An 18,952-nucleotide genomic window follows, 5' to 3' on the forward strand; every position below is an offset into this window, starting at 1 on the left:
AAAATGTTGTAGGTTTCGTAGAGGTCCATCGCCAATTTTTAACAAGACGCTACACGATGGTAGAAGCCACTAATATCAATTAGTTTGAATATTACCCTTTCTAAGGGTCAATTCCCACTGAAAGAGCAGCGGCGCGCAGCGGCCGTAAGAGCAAGTGACTGAGCGCGGCGCCGCAAGGGGCAGTGTGGCGCCGCGCGGGGCAGTGCGGCGCCGCGAGAGGCAGCGCGGCATCCCGAGGCGCCGCAATGAGCCTCTGCGTGGTAGCTTTGAAAACTAGTGTGCGATCTACTTCACTCAAGGAAAGTTGTGTGGCAATAAATATGGTGGATTTGGATTTATGTATCATAGCACTGGCTGTAGAAGAAGAACAAGATACCCTCTAATAAAATAACGCGAAATGCGCAAGCGGCAGGGCGAGCGGGTATGAAATGGTCGCTCGCGCGCAGCCGCGAGTCTGTCAGCTGCACCTCGGTCGGCCGCACGTCAGCTAGCTGCGCCGCGATCAGCCGCGCGGCGCCTCTTTTGACTAGTCGGTAGAAAGCTCGTGCAGCCTCGCGACGCCACGCTACCCCTCCTTTGCCTTCAAATGAACTTTTAATCACGTAGATAAGATTCAAAATAGTTTGTAATATTTTGCCTCAAAAAGACGCTGCCGGCCGCTGCTCTTTCAGTGGGAATTGACCCTTAACTTTAATATTAATTGTATTGTCTATCTATGTACCTTTTCTGTATATAAATTATACAACACTTTTCGATTTCTTAATTATTTATTATTAGTTGCATTGCAATAAAAGTAAACATTTTATGAGAAAATACTTTATTAAAAAAAACACTTGAGTCATACCTGTAATTATATGCATCACAGACAATTCTTAAAGTTTAGGATCAAAATTGTTTTCAACAGTAATATATAAATTAAGCACATATATGGCTGGTAACATTTTCAGTAAGTCACAGGACATTTTCAATGTAGGCACTATTTTTCAAACAACTCGGCAATTGAATTTAGGCTAATTAAAAAATATATATTTATAGTAAGTATAGCATTATTTGCACTAAGTAGATACAGGTAACCTCTCTAACCCTCCAGTAAATACGTTCCTACAAATTCCTGTGTTATGTGAAACCGTGTTATATGTATGTAATTTTTTTACCTATCATACATAAAAAAATTGGCAGTAAAATTTTATTCCGATATATTGTGTGCTCATAGTGGACAATGTAATTTTTTAAATAATTTTAAACATAGATTTTGTAATCGTTTTTTAGAAGTACCGTGTTACAGAAGGGGTTACCTGTACAGTAGAATGTAAGAAATCCTTCAAAGGCCTAAATCGCGCCAACGATTTCATAGATAATCTTGCAATACAAACGTCCCGGTCAAGATTCTGAGTTTGCACTATTACGGCAAAGCCTGCCAATGAGCGGTTGATGATTCTCGGAAGAACTGTGCAGCCTCATAAATATGATGAAAATTTATAAAGAATGTCAAATTCGTATAATTCTCGACATTACAAGCCCATAGACAAAATTTCAATTATTGACATTATAATCGATACCAACGCATTCAGATATTTCCACAAACACTTTTAGGACATATTTTTTAAAGTTACTCATTAATAAATAATAGTTTAAAGACAAATCTCCAAGGAAATGACAAAAAACTACACGACAAATGTATTGTTCATCTAAAAGAGACTGTTATAAGTTCAAAACAAGTACTTTTGCCTGTGACTATACTGCTACCTACACACGCAATGACGAAATAATGACAGAGGATTTGATGGATCTTTGCTATCAAGATGGAAGATCTGTAGGTACAAAAAAAGAGATAGCAAATAACTTTCTTCTGAATATTTTTTTTTCACTTTTAATCAGATGTTTTAATAAACTTATAAAAGTAATCCTCTTTGTAGAATATTATAGTAAGTTTCCGATATAAATTTACCATAAATTTAGAATGATTGTGAACAAATGTGACATTATCATGAATCGATTTAGAAGATGTCTAGTTTTATGGTAGCACAAACGGATTACTTATAGTTTGTGAGAAAAAGAAAAAGTCGTTTTTAACGAATCAAAAACAAAGTAAAAAAACATTATACATCATGCAGCATGAAAGACTCACTGAGAACACTGTATCAAAAGATTTTAAATCTTCTAAAGAAAAGTACAAAAAGTTCAAACAAAAAAAAAAGTAAAAAATTAACATCATGGCAACACTGCTCGTCCTGTAGGTGTTGCCGGCGCTAACGATGCGGAATCCCAGTCGTCTGGTCACATATTTCCAGATTATTTTTTAGGCATCCTGATGACTTTGATGTTCGTATCATCATACACACAGTCAGTTCGCGATGGATACACTGACTTCAGGTTACCATCCGGGTCGACTACTTTGACCTGGAAAATATACAATTATGTTACTCACTAGTAAGGCCTGGACACTTAACAGTGACAATAGCTAAATGTATGAAAACACCCTTTTTTTTAATTGCCCTTGTAAGGCAGACAAGGATACGGCCCACCTGATGGTGACCTCTCATGGATCTCTGCACGCCTGAGGTATAATAGCTAAGCCAATACAAATACAATAACAAAACAATGCACTTACTAACCACCTATTTCATATTGATGGTAGTTACAAAGTTGCAACATCCATACAAAATTGGAACTCAATCATAAAATATCATAAGTATAGGAATAGGAAAACATAGGAAAACACAGAGGATTTTTCCATGACTCACATTACATGTTAATTAATAATCCCAGGGTGCATTCAAATTAAAATTTCAAATGGATTTCACCTACCCACTTTGATATGAAAAACTGTTCTATTGGCAACTTTGCAATCAAAATTCAAAATCAGCATTGAAGATTTGACGGCAATTCAATTTCAATTTAAATTCAATTTCAATTGTTACCTGTTGCACAGTGAGCGCATGAAAACCGTCCTGGGAGTCAGCTCCGATGCCTAGCATCAAACATTCTTGCAATATTTTATCCATCACCATCTTACAGGCTCCGAGTGAAGAATGAGATGTCACCTCTATCAGCATGGCTTTACTTTCTGATGACATCTGTTAAAGGAAAACATATTGTTTTTGTTAAATTTTTCATTTAGCTGAAGTTTTTGGAAGCTTATTTCCACAGTGACAGTTTGAATGGGGAGAAACTATTTTTTTTATTTAGTTTAATTTAGTAGCACAGATTGTGTATTATAAATGCTTGTTGGTGTGAAATTTACATATCTGTGGTAAGAGCTGTTGTTAGATAAGTTTCAATATAGATTGATGGAAACAGGGCATTGTAAGTTATGGCAATTAATTTTTAATGGTGGTAAGCAAGCTACCTGTGCTACACCCTTGTCTCATGAGCCTGCACAGGTTGGTATCAGTACCTTACTATTAATGCTTTGAAGCAGTAATGCATTTGGGTTTGAAAGGTAGGGCATAAAACTGAGACTTAGAACTCAAGTCTCGAGGTGTGTAAAGTAGCGGTGTTGTTGATATCGATGTTGATTTTATTTAACAACAATTTTTTTTTATTGCCTTTGTAAGCAGACGAGCATACGGCCCACCATATGGTAGGTGGTCACCGTCGCCCATGGACGTCAGCAATGCCCGGGGGCAAAGCCAAGCCACTGCCTACCATTAAGTACTCTCCGCAAGCCTCGTTTGAAGAAGGACATGTCATAGCGCTCGGAAAACACCATGGAGGGGAGTTCATTCCAAAGCCGGAAATAAATAAATAGGCCGTGAGCTTGTTCACAGATCAAAACACGATGTTTTGTGATTGTTATTGAGTAGAGCCAAGATTCACTAGCCCTACTATAACTACAATATTATAAATATAAAAGAATTTGAGGATTAGTATTAGATCATGCCAAAAGTACGCGATGATTAAAATTCACAGTAACAGGCTCTAATATTGTAAGGTAAATGAACAATAAGTGTGAGTAGAGTCAAGAAACTTATGTATTTCAATTAATAATTTACAACTTCAATTTCCAATTTCCCAGCTATTGTGAATAATATTCATTGATGGTACATAAAAAAATTATGTGAACTTGCTGTACTTGCAACTTCCTTTATGTGGCCTTATCTAGTCACTTGGAAATGCATTATTATATCAAAACCAGGTAAAAAAATTATAATACGATTTAGAAAACTAACAACAGCTACTACTCAGCAAGATTGCAATTGCTTAAACTTTCATATCTTTATTGAAAATAATGTGTAAATTTTGTTAGGAACAAAGTTCTAGAATATGCCTTAAAAAGTAGACCAAAATTTTCTTTAGCTTTTGCATAATGTGTTAATGGCAAACTATTATTAATTCAAAAGTTTCTTAAGTTCATTGTACCTTCGTTACGTCAGCATTGGTGATAGGTGGGAAGCTGATTACTCTACCGGATGAGTCTTGGAGGCAAGCATAGACTGCTTTGCCTTCTAACAGGTACAGGTACCTATGTAAATATTAAAGTTATCAGTTCCATGAAAGAATACAATATTAAACATGCAATTTATAATACAATTTTAAAATTTTATAGTTTAGTGTATTAAGAGAATTACAATTAATCTTACTTATGGATCCCCGAGTAAACATTTCTTTTTTTCTCCTTCCTGAGTGCTTCCGCTTCTGCTACTAACTGCTGGACTAGTTGTTCTCCGGTGTAGGGTTTTGTCCTCATTAACGGAATAAGGCTTAGCATTGACGGAGGCTTTGCTGTGTACACAAGATCACCTGGCAAAGGTAAATACTATGTAGAGTATGGTAATACATTTTTTGGTAAATTACTAGTTGATGAAACAATAACAATAAATATGGCTTTTAAATTGTTTATAATTTAGTTTATAGCTGTTTTAAGAAGATTTGTAATGGAGGAAATTTAAGACATAAATTAGTTTAGAAATAATTTCAGGTAATACGTACCTGGAGGTAATTTGTTAAGGTCATGTGTTGCAATTGTGGCTACATTTCTCTTATCACAGACGGTGTCATGCAGTCTTGTTTGCATTTGTATAAACTTTTTAAACAATATATCTGTGAAATTTAGATCCTTTATTATGCAACAAAGTATATAAGGTCGGACACTGCCAACCTGAGACTCAACAATTTTAACGTTCAATACATCGTCAGAGACATGTAAAATCTTCATTGAGTTACACAATTCAGCTTCCACATTTTCTGTATGAGGTTCTTCTTTCTTTCCTTTTTTTGTTTTGGATTTGGATGACTGTTGAGTTTGTTCTGTTTTGGGGCAGTGATCGCGGATGTAGTCCATAATTTGTTTAGTGCGACACTGATCAACCAGTTTCATGAACCGCTTGTCTGATAGCTTGTTCCCCTTTAAGTTGAGATCTGTAATACATTATTTTTATTTACTTATCGTTATTTCTTGAAGTCTACGTTTTAGAATATATTCACTAGTTGCGGTTTTCAAATAAGATAATTGTTATATTTTGGTGCGGGTACTTGTTAGATTTCTTAGTGCTAGTGTATTGAAATATAGACACGCACCACTGTGGTGATATTTTATTTAACATATGTGTTTTTTAAGCTGGAATTCACTTTTCGGTGCTTACAACAGTTTTACACCAGAATTTGCAAATGTTTCATGCACGTTGATCAGGAACATGTGTTAAGTATTTTAAGAAAATTTGCAGTCTGCAGGATTTGAACCCTAACATATAGAAATAGCTTTACTGACTTAGTAGTTTTTAACTGAAAATAATAATAATAATAAATAATGAAATGATGAGAGATGAGATGAATGTTTCAATTGTGTAGGTATATTACGATTAGTAATAAAATATATACTTTTTACCTTTAATTTTCGACATGTTAGCTACTTCGCCAGGTACAACATTTATTTGATTGTCGCTGATATCAAAGTTCTTGAGTGATGAAAGTTTTTGTCCGATACAACTTGGAATAGATTCAATCAAATTACTTTTTAGCTTCAAGTCTGTCAAATGAGGCAAGTTAGCCGATTCCACGTCCAAGAAACTCTTCAGTTTATTATTGGAAATGTCTATTATTATTAAGTTTGGTAAATCGCCAATTTTCGGCATATCTTCTATTTGATTTGAGCTGAAATTGATACTCGTTAGTTCTTTCATGTTGTTCAAGCTCTCTGGGATGCTTTTTAATTCGTTTCTTGATAAATCGAGGACTTTTAACTTTCGAAGTGTGGTTATGTTTTCATTAAAAACTTCAATCTTATTTCCAAACATTAACAAGCTTTGGAGATTAATTAAGTTCTTGATTTCATCTGGTATAGCGTGCAGACATGTATCACTGATGTTTAATAAGTTTATGTTTGTTAAGGTGAAGATATTTTTGTCTAAGCCATGTTCAGAGATTCGTTTCGATATAGCGGCTCCCGCCAACTTAATTTCGTGACGATTCTCCTCTTTTGCGGTCACAACTTCCGGCCAAGCACTCATTTTTATTGAGTAAATTTGTACTTAATTCCAGAATTATTAAATCCAATTATAAAATGAAAAAAAAAAACGTGTGCCGAAACGCAGGTAGGAACGTAAATTAAATGTAAAAACCCAAGACGTTTGCTAATACTGCCTACTAGGGATGCAGACTAATCGATCATTCGGAAAATTGATCTGATAAAACAATATCATCGAATTTTTTGAACAGATTTCTACAAAATCGATCTCAACCTAGATTGGATTCTATTTTTGCTCTATTGTCTGTAAGATGTCCCATGGCTTCTTCGAGGAATATAGTATATCCAACTATCAAAGCTTTTGTTATTGTTGTAGATTCATTTCGTATTTTTTCCCATCCTATATTTCCCAATAATGAGCAGATTATATGTTCGAGCTGTTTGTATTTTCATGCATGATTCTCTCTATATATAACATATAATAGTATTACATACGCATTTTTTTCAAATTAAATCGTAAATTAAATCGATTCGATTGCCGAATATTCTAATCGATTGATTGAATATTATTATTTTTTCCTACATAAGCTGATGGTTTAGAGAGACCCATGGAGTTAATAAGTACCTGAGAGACCATATTATCAACGTCACCGGGCTAGTAGGTGAGGTCACGGTGCTCAAACTTAACGATGTTGCTAACACGAACCCTAGCAAAAGCCGTGTTTCGCAGAATCTACAAACGGTGATCTCTCTATAACATCAGCATAGGCAGGAAAGAAAAAAAAGAGATGAATAAACGTGTTTAAACATCAGAAATTTCCGATTTATAACAGTAAACAGACCATTAAGTTTACTGTTTTAATGTCCGAGGGCCGATCTTCCTGCAAGGGTCCCGCGTCTAGGGGACGTATGGGGCATCCGCCATTGTGTGGACATTGGATCACGATTTTAATGCCGAGTTTACATTACGAAATTAGTGTCATGCATGTTGAGCTCAGTTTCACGAAAGTAGTTTCGATATACGCGAAAGTAATTTCGTTAAAAAATTAGTGTCGCGAAATCCATAGTATCGCAGTAACCATGGCGCCGTTAGCATCAAAGCTATAATTTGCTATATTCAATGTAGCTAAAGAAATGCTTATATACCTATAAACTTAAAAAAAGACTATCAAGAAAAAAAAAATTTGGTAGATTCGAGGATGGTCAACAAGAAGGCATTTAGGTGCAATGAAGTTAGTCTCTGAATTAGCAGATGAAGATCCTGAGAGTTATAAAAACTATTTTCGAATAAGTGAAGATAATTTTGATTTTTTACTATATGTGTTTCGGGACCCTTGTCATTGATATTCATTAATAAGATCTATATTTTTTTCTGTATTCCATCATTGGTTTGCCATTTTCAACGCTTGAAGCGCGTCCGAACTAACAATACACACGTCCGCACAGCGCAGGCCCTTTCGCGACATTAGTTTCACGTCGCGTTTACACTATGAAATTAGTTGCATGACATTAATTTCATCAAAAAATCGCGCAGGGCACGAAACTAATTTCCATGCATGAAATTAATGCATGCATTACGAAAGTATTAAATTACACGTGAAACTGTTAGTAAAACTAATGTCACGAAATTAATTTCACGCCACTAATTTCGTAATGTAAATTCGGCTTTAATAAAAGCATCTTGAACGTGTCTGGAATGTATTATGCATCTAAAGATTTGAACAGCCTTTATCTACGTCATCTTAAGAATTTAAAAAAAATATTTCTTATACAATGATATTATAATTATTTTTTAGATCAGCTAATTCGGATCACCTGCCGTATGCCCATGCCGGTTCGACTATTTATCTCTGTTGCGATAGTTAAGAAAGGATCCTCTGTCAATTTTTAACCTCGATCAACAATTGAAGATTTTTGTGTAGTTTGCATGTCCAATATCATTGAATAAGTAAACTATGCACTTTGCTTTCTTGGCTCTTTATGATAGTTGATATCCTGTGTGAATGATGTACTAGAGACGACCCTTACCTACTTCTTTTATTGTTTAAGTAAAAACTCAAAACAAAAAACTTCAAGTTCAAAATGCTTACGTATGAATGGCAAGATGATAAATTTAAGTTATCAGACGATAATGTGTTTAATTAATAATTGATTAAACAATGATCATCGATAAAATTATTGTTGATTATAATAATTATTTATACGTCGAATTATTAAGATGTCGTTGCTAGGTGTGGTCGCGTTGTTAATACTGGTTGGAACATCGGTGAGTACAAAAAAATATTAAACTTATTGCTTTGATGGTCGCCATAGATAATACACATAATTTATAAAATAACTAAAAATAAATATGGCCACTTCGTACAGTTCAAAAGACGCTCGTTGTTTAGATAATTTAACCACTTCATTGATAACAAACGTTAAAATTCATCGCTATGGCTCACAAATTATTTTCCTATTGTATTTAACTGATGTTTACCAAAGCTCGTTTTCGTACCCCAGCGATATTCTGTATACGTCAGTAGGTACTTAAGAAAATGCAGGTAAAACTATGTTTCATAGTTTCTCAGGAGAAACATCTCAGTATTTTTGAGTACGTTTTATGTTACGTCACACATTTTCAATAATTAATAATTGGGAATTTAATTGTTTTTATGATCGAACAATCACCAATAGTCGTTGAGCAAACGATAATTGATCAAAATTAATTAATCTGAGCGATAAAAATAAAGATATCTAGTAAAGGGGGCCAACTTAAGGGTGATCATTTGTTTAATTAATTATAAATAAATCAAAGACGAACAAACAATTTTTACATTCAAACATTAACGAATAAACGACGAACAAATAATTAAAAATAAATAAAATCCGAAAATCAAAAAAAGTGGGGTCAAATTCAGTGAATCGTTTTTTTTTGTTTAGAGCGGATAAACGGAAATGGACTTCATAGATTATAAAAACGTGTACAGTACCATACATTCAACATGGAGATTTAATCAAAATTTATTAAATCGCTTTTGGCGGGAGCGGGAAAAGCGAAGCTGTTTAAATGAATTAATATTTTGAATAATAATCATTTAATTTTGAATATTCAATTGAGGAAGCGTGAATTATTAACAGCATAGAAATTCTTTTATGTGTGTTTCTAAAATATTTTTAAATGAAGATTTTTGATCTCGATCGTAATGGCCCGATGGCGTGGCATCAGAAAAAAAAGGGTGCGTGTACTTATGTACGCGCGTAAGAAGTTATACTTTTTTTATTATAATTTTTTTTTAATTTAAATAATTAATAATAAATATTTAACGTTAATAATTTAATAATATTTAGTATGAATTAAATTAAATATTAATTTTGTCATTTATATTACTAAAAATGAATGCTAATAACACTTTTTTTTACGAGTGTACATGCGCGAAAGTTCACCTGCGGCTATATTCAGACTCGCCAAGTTACGTCGGTCGTATTGTAATGAGCGATTTAGTGGGCAACTTCATTCTGTTAATTTTGTGTCACGGTGCGCGCGCGTCGTAAAATTTCACTCTCATCAATTTTTCATAACGCGCCTAAAGAAGTATAACTTCAAAAAGAAGAAGTATCTATATTAATAAAATATTTTGTTCACTTTGGTCGAGACATGCGTACCATAATATTTTAATTTCGACTTTCAGGTTTCAGCTGAGCAATCGCTTGCTGAAAAAGGTAACATCGGTTTATTACTTTAGCGACATATGGCAGCGCTGGGTCCCCGACCATGTTGACATCCATGCGTTAGGGTAACCACTTACCATCAGGTGAGCCGCATGCTGGCCCGCACACAAAGACATTTAAAAAAAGATTGCTGATATGTACTGTTTTCTCCAAAAGATTTCGTGTTGTAGAAAATTATTGATACCAACAGATATAAAATACGTAACCGACGTATATTTAATTTTTCAGCTGCATCGCATCCGGGGGTTGGTAAGAACAAATACAAAATTGTTATTTTAAAAGGATTTTATGACCTGGTAACTAAGACCTTTAGGTCAAGTCAGAATATTAATTTATATTCTTATTTTTATGAAAAATGATAATATGGAGTGAAATGAAATGAAGATAATTAATTTAAGACATTAATCAACTGAGATGAAATTATATGAAATGAGGTGAGATGACATGGGATGAAATATAATCTCAGTAAAATGGTGGTCTGACTGAGACGCAGATATCTGCCCCGGATAATACTTCGTACCTCGGATATCCCGGCTACGCATTGGAGCACACCTTCCTGTGTAAAGCCGGGGTGTGCGTGTTTATCCGGGAGGATGTCTGCTGTTGTCGGCTTCGGGGCCTCGAGCAACGGGACCTGTCCCTCTTGTGGCTACGCGTGGACTATGGGGGCTGTACACGAGTCTACGCTTGCCTGTACAGGTCCCACAGCAGTGATGCGGGGTCAGCTCTGTTTGAGCATGTACAAGAGGGGACTGACCGCGTGCTTGAGCAGTACCCATCTGCGGAGGTGGTAGTCCTTGGTGACTTTAACGTTCATCACCAGGAGTGGTTGGGGTCCAGAACCACTGACTTCCCGGGTCGGGTTGCCTACGATTTCGCCTTGTCCTACGGCCTCTCTCAACTGGTGACACAGCCCACCCTTGTCCCAGACATTGAAAGGCACGAGCGTTCTTTGTTAGACCTTCTGCTGACCACTCACCCAGCTGGATACAGTGTGGTGGTCGACGCTCCACTTGGATCGTCTGATCACTGCCTTATCCGTACTGCGATACCACTCTCTCGTCCAAGTCGTTGAACGACGACCGGGCTTCGAAGAGTGTGGCGGTACAGGTCAGCAGATTGGGATGGAATGCGTGAATTTTACGCATCCTACCCATGGGGGCGGCTCTGCTTTTCCTCCGATGATCCTGACGTCTGTGCGGACCGACTTAAAGACGTGGTGCTTCAGGGAATGGAATTATTCATTCCTTCTTCTGAGGTGCCCGTTGGGGGTCGCAGCAAACCCTGGTATAATAAAGCCAGCAGCGATGCTGCACGCCTCGAGCGCTCTGCATACGTGGCATTTAATGTTGCTAGGAGATGCCGGGATCCTGATATTTCGGAGAAAAGGCGGAAATTTAACGCCGCCTCTAGGTCCTATAAGAGGGCTATTGCCAAGGCGAAGTCGGAGCACGTTGCCGGAATTGGCGAGCGACTCAATAGCTATCCCTCTGGGAGCCGTGCTTTCTGGTCGCTTTCTAAGGCTGCAGAAGGTAACTTCTGCAGGTCTAGTCTTCCACAGTCTGGCTCATTGTGCGAAGGAGAAGGCTGACCTTCTGGTCAAGCTCTTTGCCTCATACTCGACTTTGGATGACGGGGGAGCCACGCCGCCCAACATCTCCCGGTGTGACAGTTCCTTGCCTGAGATTGGCATCACACAGCGTGCGGTCAGGCAGGAGCTTCGGCTTCTTGATGTCCATAAGTCGAGTGGGCTGGATTGCATTCCCGAAGTGGTTTTAAAAACATGCGCCTCTCGTACAATACCAACAGGGTTCCGTCTTCATGGAAGACTGCTCATGTCCACCCTATCCCCAAAAAGGGTGACCGGTCGGACCCCTCGAAATATAGTGACCACTTACCATCAGGTGGGCCGTATGCTCGTCTGCCTACAAAGGCAATAAAAAAAATTACTGAGACTTTTTCAGTGGACTTTTTGTAGGATCCCGAGAAGTTACGTGAAGCGGCTTTGTTTTATTTTCCCACATTTGTGCACTTTCACAGACACTAAACAGTTAATAAACCACCGCTATAACACATTTAAACCTGAAGAAACACTAAATAGACAAAATAAAACAAATCACACAACATCATTCCTCGCGTTCCCGCCAAAAAGTCCCATACAAAATAATAATTGTACTCACGTTTAATAACCTCAAAATAGCTTAGGTCGACATTCAAAAATATCACTTTTGACAATGAAAATTAAGATTATATTTAAGGCACGACAGTTCAAATATCGGTTTAATAAAACTTAGTATTTAAAATCACCACAACTTGATTACGTAGAACTGAATATCACTAGGTAGAGCCTTATATTATATTACGTAATACAATTTCTGTGTGTATATTCAATAAAACAGAAAAAAAAAGAAAGGAATGTAATGAATAGTCTGTTAGTTATGTGTTAGTATTTTACGTTACTAGCATAGATTATAAGTAATACTAGCTAACAAAATCTTAGATTTTTTTAACTGAAATAAAGATCCATAATAATAATAAAAATACGACAATACGTGACCACATCACGGGCGCATTCCTGGTACTACCAGCCGCTTCTTAATCGTTTCACTCTTCAAATACTTAAAATAGTTGTGATCTTCATGGAGCCCTGGAGGAGGCAGTTAAACGTCTTACGTTCCCCCACCGTCACTCCTCGCTCGAGGCCATTTTGCTGCACTAATTTTAAAGATATTTAGTAGATTGCTGCCTTAAAGCTGTGCAGGTGGTGGATCAGTCGCGTTTTTGTTTCCAGCCGGTTCGAGAATCGTGTCAGGATGGGAAGCCCGCGATGGGCAGTTCCCTTACATGCTGTACCTCCGTTCCGTGGATGTCCACGGGCGCATTTCCGCCTGCGGGGGCTCCATCATCCACCACAAGTGGGGCATGACGTCTGCTAGATGCATCGCCAGGTGTGCTCACAAAATCTGTTGATTCCCGTGGCTTGATAAGTTTTAACTCGTCAAAACAAATAAACAAGTTGTGACAAGTAAAATTTCTAAGTTACTTTCGGAACTTATGGACATCCCGATGATTAGTAACGGGAGTTGTTGATGCAATTCTAAGATGTAAGCTTCGATTTTTGGGAGATATTTATAAGTGGAAAATGTTCGATCGATCGGTTTAAGCATCTTTGTGGATCGGCGGTCCGTGGTTTATTGTTCAGAATATATTGAAACTCATTTTGATATAGTGTTATTGTGATAGTGTTATATAGACTCTCTGTTGCGACCGCCCTGAGAGAAGCCGAAAACCGAAGCAAATGGAAGCTGATGGTACAAAGAGCCACGAAAGACTTTCAGGGACACAGTCTTCAGCAATGAAGTATTCGACTAAGAAGAAGAAGTGATAGTTAGTGTGATTAAGAGATTTATCAAAAATCTTAGGTTTTTTTTTCCTACCTAAGCTGGTTACGTAGAGGGTTTATGCCAGTGTAACCGGGTGAGCTCACGCGGCTCTAACGTGCGCGTTTGGGATGATATGGACATGTGATGAGACGAAATGACAATGATGTTGCTATGAACGTTTTAACTATGAATGTGAAAGGCTTTAGAGGAAGAGGTAGACCTAAGAAAAAAAGTATGAATTAATTGAAAGACGATATGTGTAAGAGGGGAGTGAGTGAAAAAATGGTAGATGATAGAGGAGTATGGAAGGGGAAAACATGTTGCGCCGACCCCAGGTGACTGGGAGAAGGACAGGGGAATGACGATGTATGTACAGATGTACTTAACTAATTGTTCATGTATGACCTCCATTAACAACAATGTCGTAACAACACACAACAACGCAAGCACTATGATTTGCGTAATTACTAGTGGTAGATACCAACGCCCTCCTCATTACTGCCACGAAGCAGTAATGCGTTTCGGTTCGAAGGGCGAGACAGCTGTTAGACCTCATATCTCAGGGCTGTGTTCACATGATGTCCACGGGCCCAGACAAGCCGCGGGTATAGTCATTCATCTAAGCAATTAAAAAAAACTCATAAACCAAAACATGGCCCATGACCGCCGTCTTATTTCAGACGCGTAGTTATTATGCTCTGGGCGGGAATGGTGGACCTGAGCCGGCCCCGCGTCTACATCGAGACCGCTTCGTACTTCACGGCCCCCGAGTACATGGATGACCTGCATCAACTCACCCAACCGCACGACATCGGGCTGGTCGGGTTCAATCGGCATCTTGAATACAGTCGTGAGTAGCTTTGGTGGTTCTAAAACTGACGATCACAATGTACATATCCAGTGAGAGCTGGATAATCAAGTGCGATAGAAAGAGACTGCAGCATAGATGGAAAATAACCAAAAAGTTCGTTGCCAATTTTGATAATGGGTCTGTTAGTTTTTTCTTCTTGGATAGATGGGCGGACGAGCTCACAGCCTACCTTAAGTATACCTAGTGGAGCCGATAGACATCTAAAAGTAAATGCCACCACCCACCTTGAGATATGAGTTCTAAGGTCTCAGTATAGTTACAACGGCTGCCCCACCCTTCAAACCGAAACGCATTAAGTACTGCTTCACGGCAGAAATACGCGGGGTGGTGGTACCTACGCTTACGGACTCACAAGAGGTCTTACCGCCAGTAATCACGTAAATTATAATTTTGCGGGTTTGATTTTTATTACACGATGTTATTCCTTCACCGTGGAAGCCATCGTGAACATTTGTTAAGTACGTATTTCGTACACGTCGATACCAAAGGGCTGATGAAGATGATTATTAGAATCTTTTGTAACATTCCAGAATTCATTCAGCCCATCAGATTGATGCGTTCCGCTGATATGAACAAGGAGTACGCGGGTGTGAAGATGACGACCAGTGGCTGGGGTACAGACTGGACGAACGGTGAGGGTTCCGCCTCTTCAAGTGTCATCTTAGTTTGGTCATACGTCGCCGACGAAGGGCTCGACGAGTAAATTAATCCATAGACACAGTCCACTGAGTTTCTCGTCAGATCTTCTCAGTGGGTCGCGTTTCCGATCCGGTGGTAGATTCTGCGAAGTCCTACTCCAGTGTGAGCAGCACTCCCGGTTTGAGCCCCGTGAGCTCACTTACACGTCAAGGCAAAGCTGAAATAGCTTCTCAAGGCTATCAGAATAGGTAGGAAAAAAATTTGGTCATGCAGAAATGGCTTATGAGTTCGCGGACGACTTGATGTTAAGCGGTTGTCGGAGCCCATAGTCATCACCACGTGCGGCCGCCTCCTGGCTTGAGTCAACCTATAATATTGTATAGTGCTTGCCCTATCTTCCGAATCAGAACACATGACTGCGTGCCAATTGGTGCGATGACAATACGACGACTACTACGAGAACCACCATAGTAAAAGCCTTAGTCACCTCATGATACCCTCGAGAAGAAATGGGGTGGTGCTAGATCGACATCTGAAATCGAACATAGGATCATTAAGGCAACTTCCTGATGGAAGGGCGTGATGTAAGCCCATAATACCGCCACACCATCTCTCTCACAGAGCAGTCGTATGCTCTGGATTGAAGATTCTCAGCCGCCATACAATAGAGCTGAGACTTCGACGTTATAATAGGTAGAAAGGTAGAATATTAATTAGGTAATATGACGTTATTCTTACTATCTTATCATCTACCATTAGATTTGCTATTCACTACAAAATATTTCACGAATCAATTATAATTTCAATAAAAAAACTTCATTCTTTCCATTAACACATGTTTTAAATTGATATATGACTGACATATTCTGTCATATCTATACACGACAAAATACAACCTTCATTATAGTGACCGAGGAAGCCACACGGTTCCCTAACCCAACACATCACAATTCTCGTTTAACATTTGGTAAACCCTGTAACATATTGGGAAGGTAGATGCCTGATTTATGCGGATTTCCGAGGTCGTCGACCCCGCGCATCAGCTGACTTCGATACGCAGCGTTGAAGCATCCAAAAAATTTAAGGCACCACTTTATTTTTTTCATCTACCGTTCATCTTTGGTTGTTTCACTAGTAATGGAGGTCTATTTATGTTTGAAACAGGGAACCCTACGCAAATATTAAACTTCGTGCACCTGAGGGGAGTGAATAACATCGTGTGCGCGCTTTGGTTACAAAGCTCGTTCCACGTGAGGGTATCCACCATTTGCGCCGGTCCATACAACGTTACGAGTCAAGGGATATGTTCGGTGGGTTCGCGTTGGTCCTTGGAGCAGTATTGGCACCGGCCGATCTGTATTCAGTGAGGCTTGGATACTATGGAGCCAATGGACTGCAATCGGACTTCCTACAGCCCCTTAGTGCTCAGACTTTCCTGCATAAAAATAAATAAAGCTGGTTTGAAATTTAAAGTATCTTCCAAAAAAAAAAAAAAATGTGTTCGAAAGGGGGTAGTTTGTAAAACAGAATACATTGAAACTTACTTTAGAGTGACATTTCGAAACGATAATTTAGGCAGCGGTTTGGCTCTGCCCCTGGCATTGCTGACGTCCATGGGCGACGGTTACCACTCACCATAATGTGGTCGAGGGCCGTATTCTCGTCTGCCTATAAACAAATAATTGCTTAGTTATTTTATTATCTTGAATGGAGTTCCAATGTGTTTATATGTGAGAATTGAGCCGCTTTCCGACGGACATTCAAATTGAGGGTTCGACCTCATGCCTCAAGAGGGCCGCAACCGCGTTCTGTCTAGTGGGAGCTTAATGGAAGGTAATAAGAGTTGGTTTACCCAAGCATAAGGTACGGGTCTCTGCAAGCTTTTTTTTTATTGCTTAGAGGATGGACGAGCTCACAGCCCACCTGGTGTTAAGTGGTTACTGCAGCCCATAGACATCTACAACGTAAATGCGCCACCCACCTTGAAATATAAGTTCTAAGGTCTCAGTATAGTTACAACGGCTGCCCCACTCTTCAAACCGAAACGCATTTCTGCTTCACGGCAGAAATAGGCAGGGTGGTGGTCCTTACCCGCGCGGACTCACAAGAGGCCCTACCACCAGTAATTACGCAAATTATATTTTGCGGGTTTGATTTTTATTACACGATGTTATTCATTCACCGTGGAAGTCGATCGTGAACATTTGTTGAGTACGTATTTCATTAGAGAAATTGGTACCCGCCTGCGGGATTCAAACACCGGTGCATCGCTATATACGAATGCACCGGACGTCTTATCCTTTAGGCCACGACGACTATGATTATGATAGCTTATGATGAGAGGCATGTGACTTGTTCAGGGCGACAGCGGCGTGCCCCTGACTCTGTTGGAGGAGGATGGCCAGCTCACCCAGGTCGGAGTCGGCTCGTTCGTCTCATCGTTCGGGTGCCACGTCGGTCTACCTAATGGTATGCAGATCATATCTATTGATGTAGATAGACCAAAACCAGAGAGCTTAACATTTGAGTGCCACCACTTACCCCGAAACATCAGATGGAATACGCAAGCGGAATCTGCTGCGAAGATGCGTGGGCGAGCTCACAGTCCACCTTGTGTTAAGTGGTTACTGGAGTCCATAAATATCTAAAATGTAAATTCCGCCACCCACCTTGAGATATAAGTTCTAAGGTCTCAGTCTGGAACCTCTGGGAGGGACTTCGGTTCCCTCTGTATTTTGTACCGTATGTTCCATGAGGAGTGCTCTGAGGAATTGTTTGAGATGATCCCCTCATCTCCTTTTTATCGACAGTGCGTTTCCAGAGGTCTTTTTTGCCACGTACCATCCGGCTATGGAATGAGCTCCCCTTCACGGTGTTTCCCGAGCGCTATGACATGTCCTTCTTTAAACGAGGCTTGTGGGAGAATATTGAGCGGTAGGCAACGGCTTGGCTCTGGCCCTGGCATTGCTGAAGTCCATGGGCGACGGTAACCACTCACCATCAGGTAGGCCGTATGCTCGTCTGCCTACAAGGGCAATAAAAATAAAATTGTACAGTACAACGGCTGCCCCACCTTCTAAATTACTGCTTCACGGCAGTAATAGGCAGGGCGGTTGTAACTACTCGTGCGGAATCACAAGAGTTCCTACCACCAGTAAGCACAAGACGTCTTATCATCAGTAAACTTCTGTATCTGCATCAAAAATAAATAATAGTTTAAAAAAAGTAACAAAATACTAATATCATTTTTTCTTACACTATTTTTAATTGAAATTTATTAAAATTTATTTTCTATTTTTTACTTGAATTTTTTATAAAAGCGTATTTTGTTAGTTTGTTTAAACTATTATTTACTAGCTTCGGAAACTGTAATTTATTATTGATTTCTCCACTATTTAATGGATGTTATTATACATATAAATCTTCCTCTTCAATCACTATCTATTAAAAAAAAACCGCATCAAAATCCGTTGCGTAGTTTTAAAGATTTAAGCATACATAGGGATATAGAGACAGAGAAAGCGACTTTGTTTTATACTATGTAGTGATTTTTCATTTTTTAGTTGAATTTAAGTTATTTCAAATTTTTTTTAATGTTATGTAAATGTATGTAGGTATGTAATGTTTGTCATCGATCCTTAATAAGTATTCCAAACTTCGAGCTAATCCGACGTTTTGTAGGGGGTCAAAAATATGTTCAAAGATTCCGTTACATACTAACATACATACGTCTGATGCTAATAACGTATTAATAAGTGCTCTCTGTTCCAGCGTTTGTGAGGCCGGGCCATTATCACGACTGGATCCGCGCGGTCACCGGCATCCAGTTCGACTGGTGAATGGGAGCGTCCTTGGAAATGCCGACATCGCGGTCCATGGACAGCAGTAGCGGGACCCGGTCGGTGGATTTAACGAAAAGCGTCGAATTAAATTTAATTAAAA

The 18,952-nt window shown here is 38.8% G+C and overlaps 2 protein-coding genes across 6 annotated transcripts; one reads left to right on the forward strand and one right to left on the reverse strand.

The window, feature by feature from the left end:
• Positions 1-800: 800 nt before the first annotated feature.
• Positions 801-7,052, reverse strand: LOC101738617 (leucine-rich repeat-containing protein 47). The gene is made up of 6 exons (XM_004928928.5): positions 5,828-7,052; positions 4,933-5,361; positions 4,584-4,743; positions 4,363-4,465; positions 2,922-3,077; positions 801-2,400 (listed from the first exon to the last, which is right to left on the reverse strand). The coding sequence occupies exons 1-6, from the start codon at positions 6,447-6,449 to the stop codon at positions 2,293-2,295; spliced, it is 1,578 nt and encodes a 525-aa protein (XP_004928985.2). The 5' UTR covers positions 6,450-7,052; the 3' UTR covers positions 801-2,292.
• Positions 7,043-18,952, forward strand: LOC101738401 (collagenase). Of its 5 annotated transcripts, XM_062672884.1 has the most exons (10): positions 7,043-7,068; positions 8,203-8,672; positions 10,078-10,108; positions 10,346-10,366; positions 12,909-13,065; positions 14,181-14,350; positions 14,902-15,003; positions 16,175-16,320; positions 17,371-17,479; positions 18,782-18,952. In XM_062672884.1, exons 2-10 carry the CDS (start codon positions 8,625-8,627, stop codon positions 18,847-18,849), a joined length of 852 nt encoding a protein of 283 aa, XP_062528868.1. In that variant the 5' UTR covers positions 7,043-7,068; positions 8,203-8,624; the 3' UTR covers positions 18,850-18,952. The 5 variants fall into 5 exon arrangements, with proteins under 5 accessions (XP_062528868.1, XP_062528869.1, XP_037872465.1 ...); XM_062672885.1 differs by lacking the exon at positions 10,346-10,366; XM_038016537.2 differs by lacking the exon at positions 7,043-7,068 and having other exon boundaries at positions 7,879-8,672.

This window comes from Bombyx mori, chromosome 16 (genome assembly GCF_030269925.1).
Source record: "Bombyx mori chromosome 16, ASM3026992v2".
NCBI classification, from domain to species: Eukaryota; Metazoa; Arthropoda; class Insecta; order Lepidoptera; family Bombycidae; genus Bombyx; species Bombyx mori.

Coding starts and splice junctions, on each gene's coding strand:
- LOC101738617 (XM_004928928.5), bottom strand. CDS start 6,449: ATGAGTGCTTGGCCGGAAGTTGTGACCGCAAAAGAGGAGAATCGTCAC. Junction 5,362..5,827: donor TAACATGTCGAAAATTAAAG/GTAAAAAGTATA, acceptor AATGTATTACAG/ATCTCAACTTAAAGGGGAAC. Junction 2,401..2,921: donor ATGCGCTCACTGTGCAACAG/GTAACAATTGAA, acceptor TATATTTTCCAG/GTCAAAGTAGTCGACCCGGA.
- LOC101738401 (XM_062672884.1), top strand. CDS start 8,625: ATGTCGTTGCTAGGTGTGGTCGCGTTGTTAATACTGGTTGGAACATCG. Junction 14,351..14,901: donor TCGGCATCTTGAATACAGTC/GTGAGTAGCTTT, acceptor GTAACATTCCAG/AATTCATTCAGCCCATCAGA. Junction 15,004..16,174: donor GGGTACAGACTGGACGAACG/GTGAGGGTTCCG, acceptor TGTTTGAAACAG/GGAACCCTACGCAAATATTA.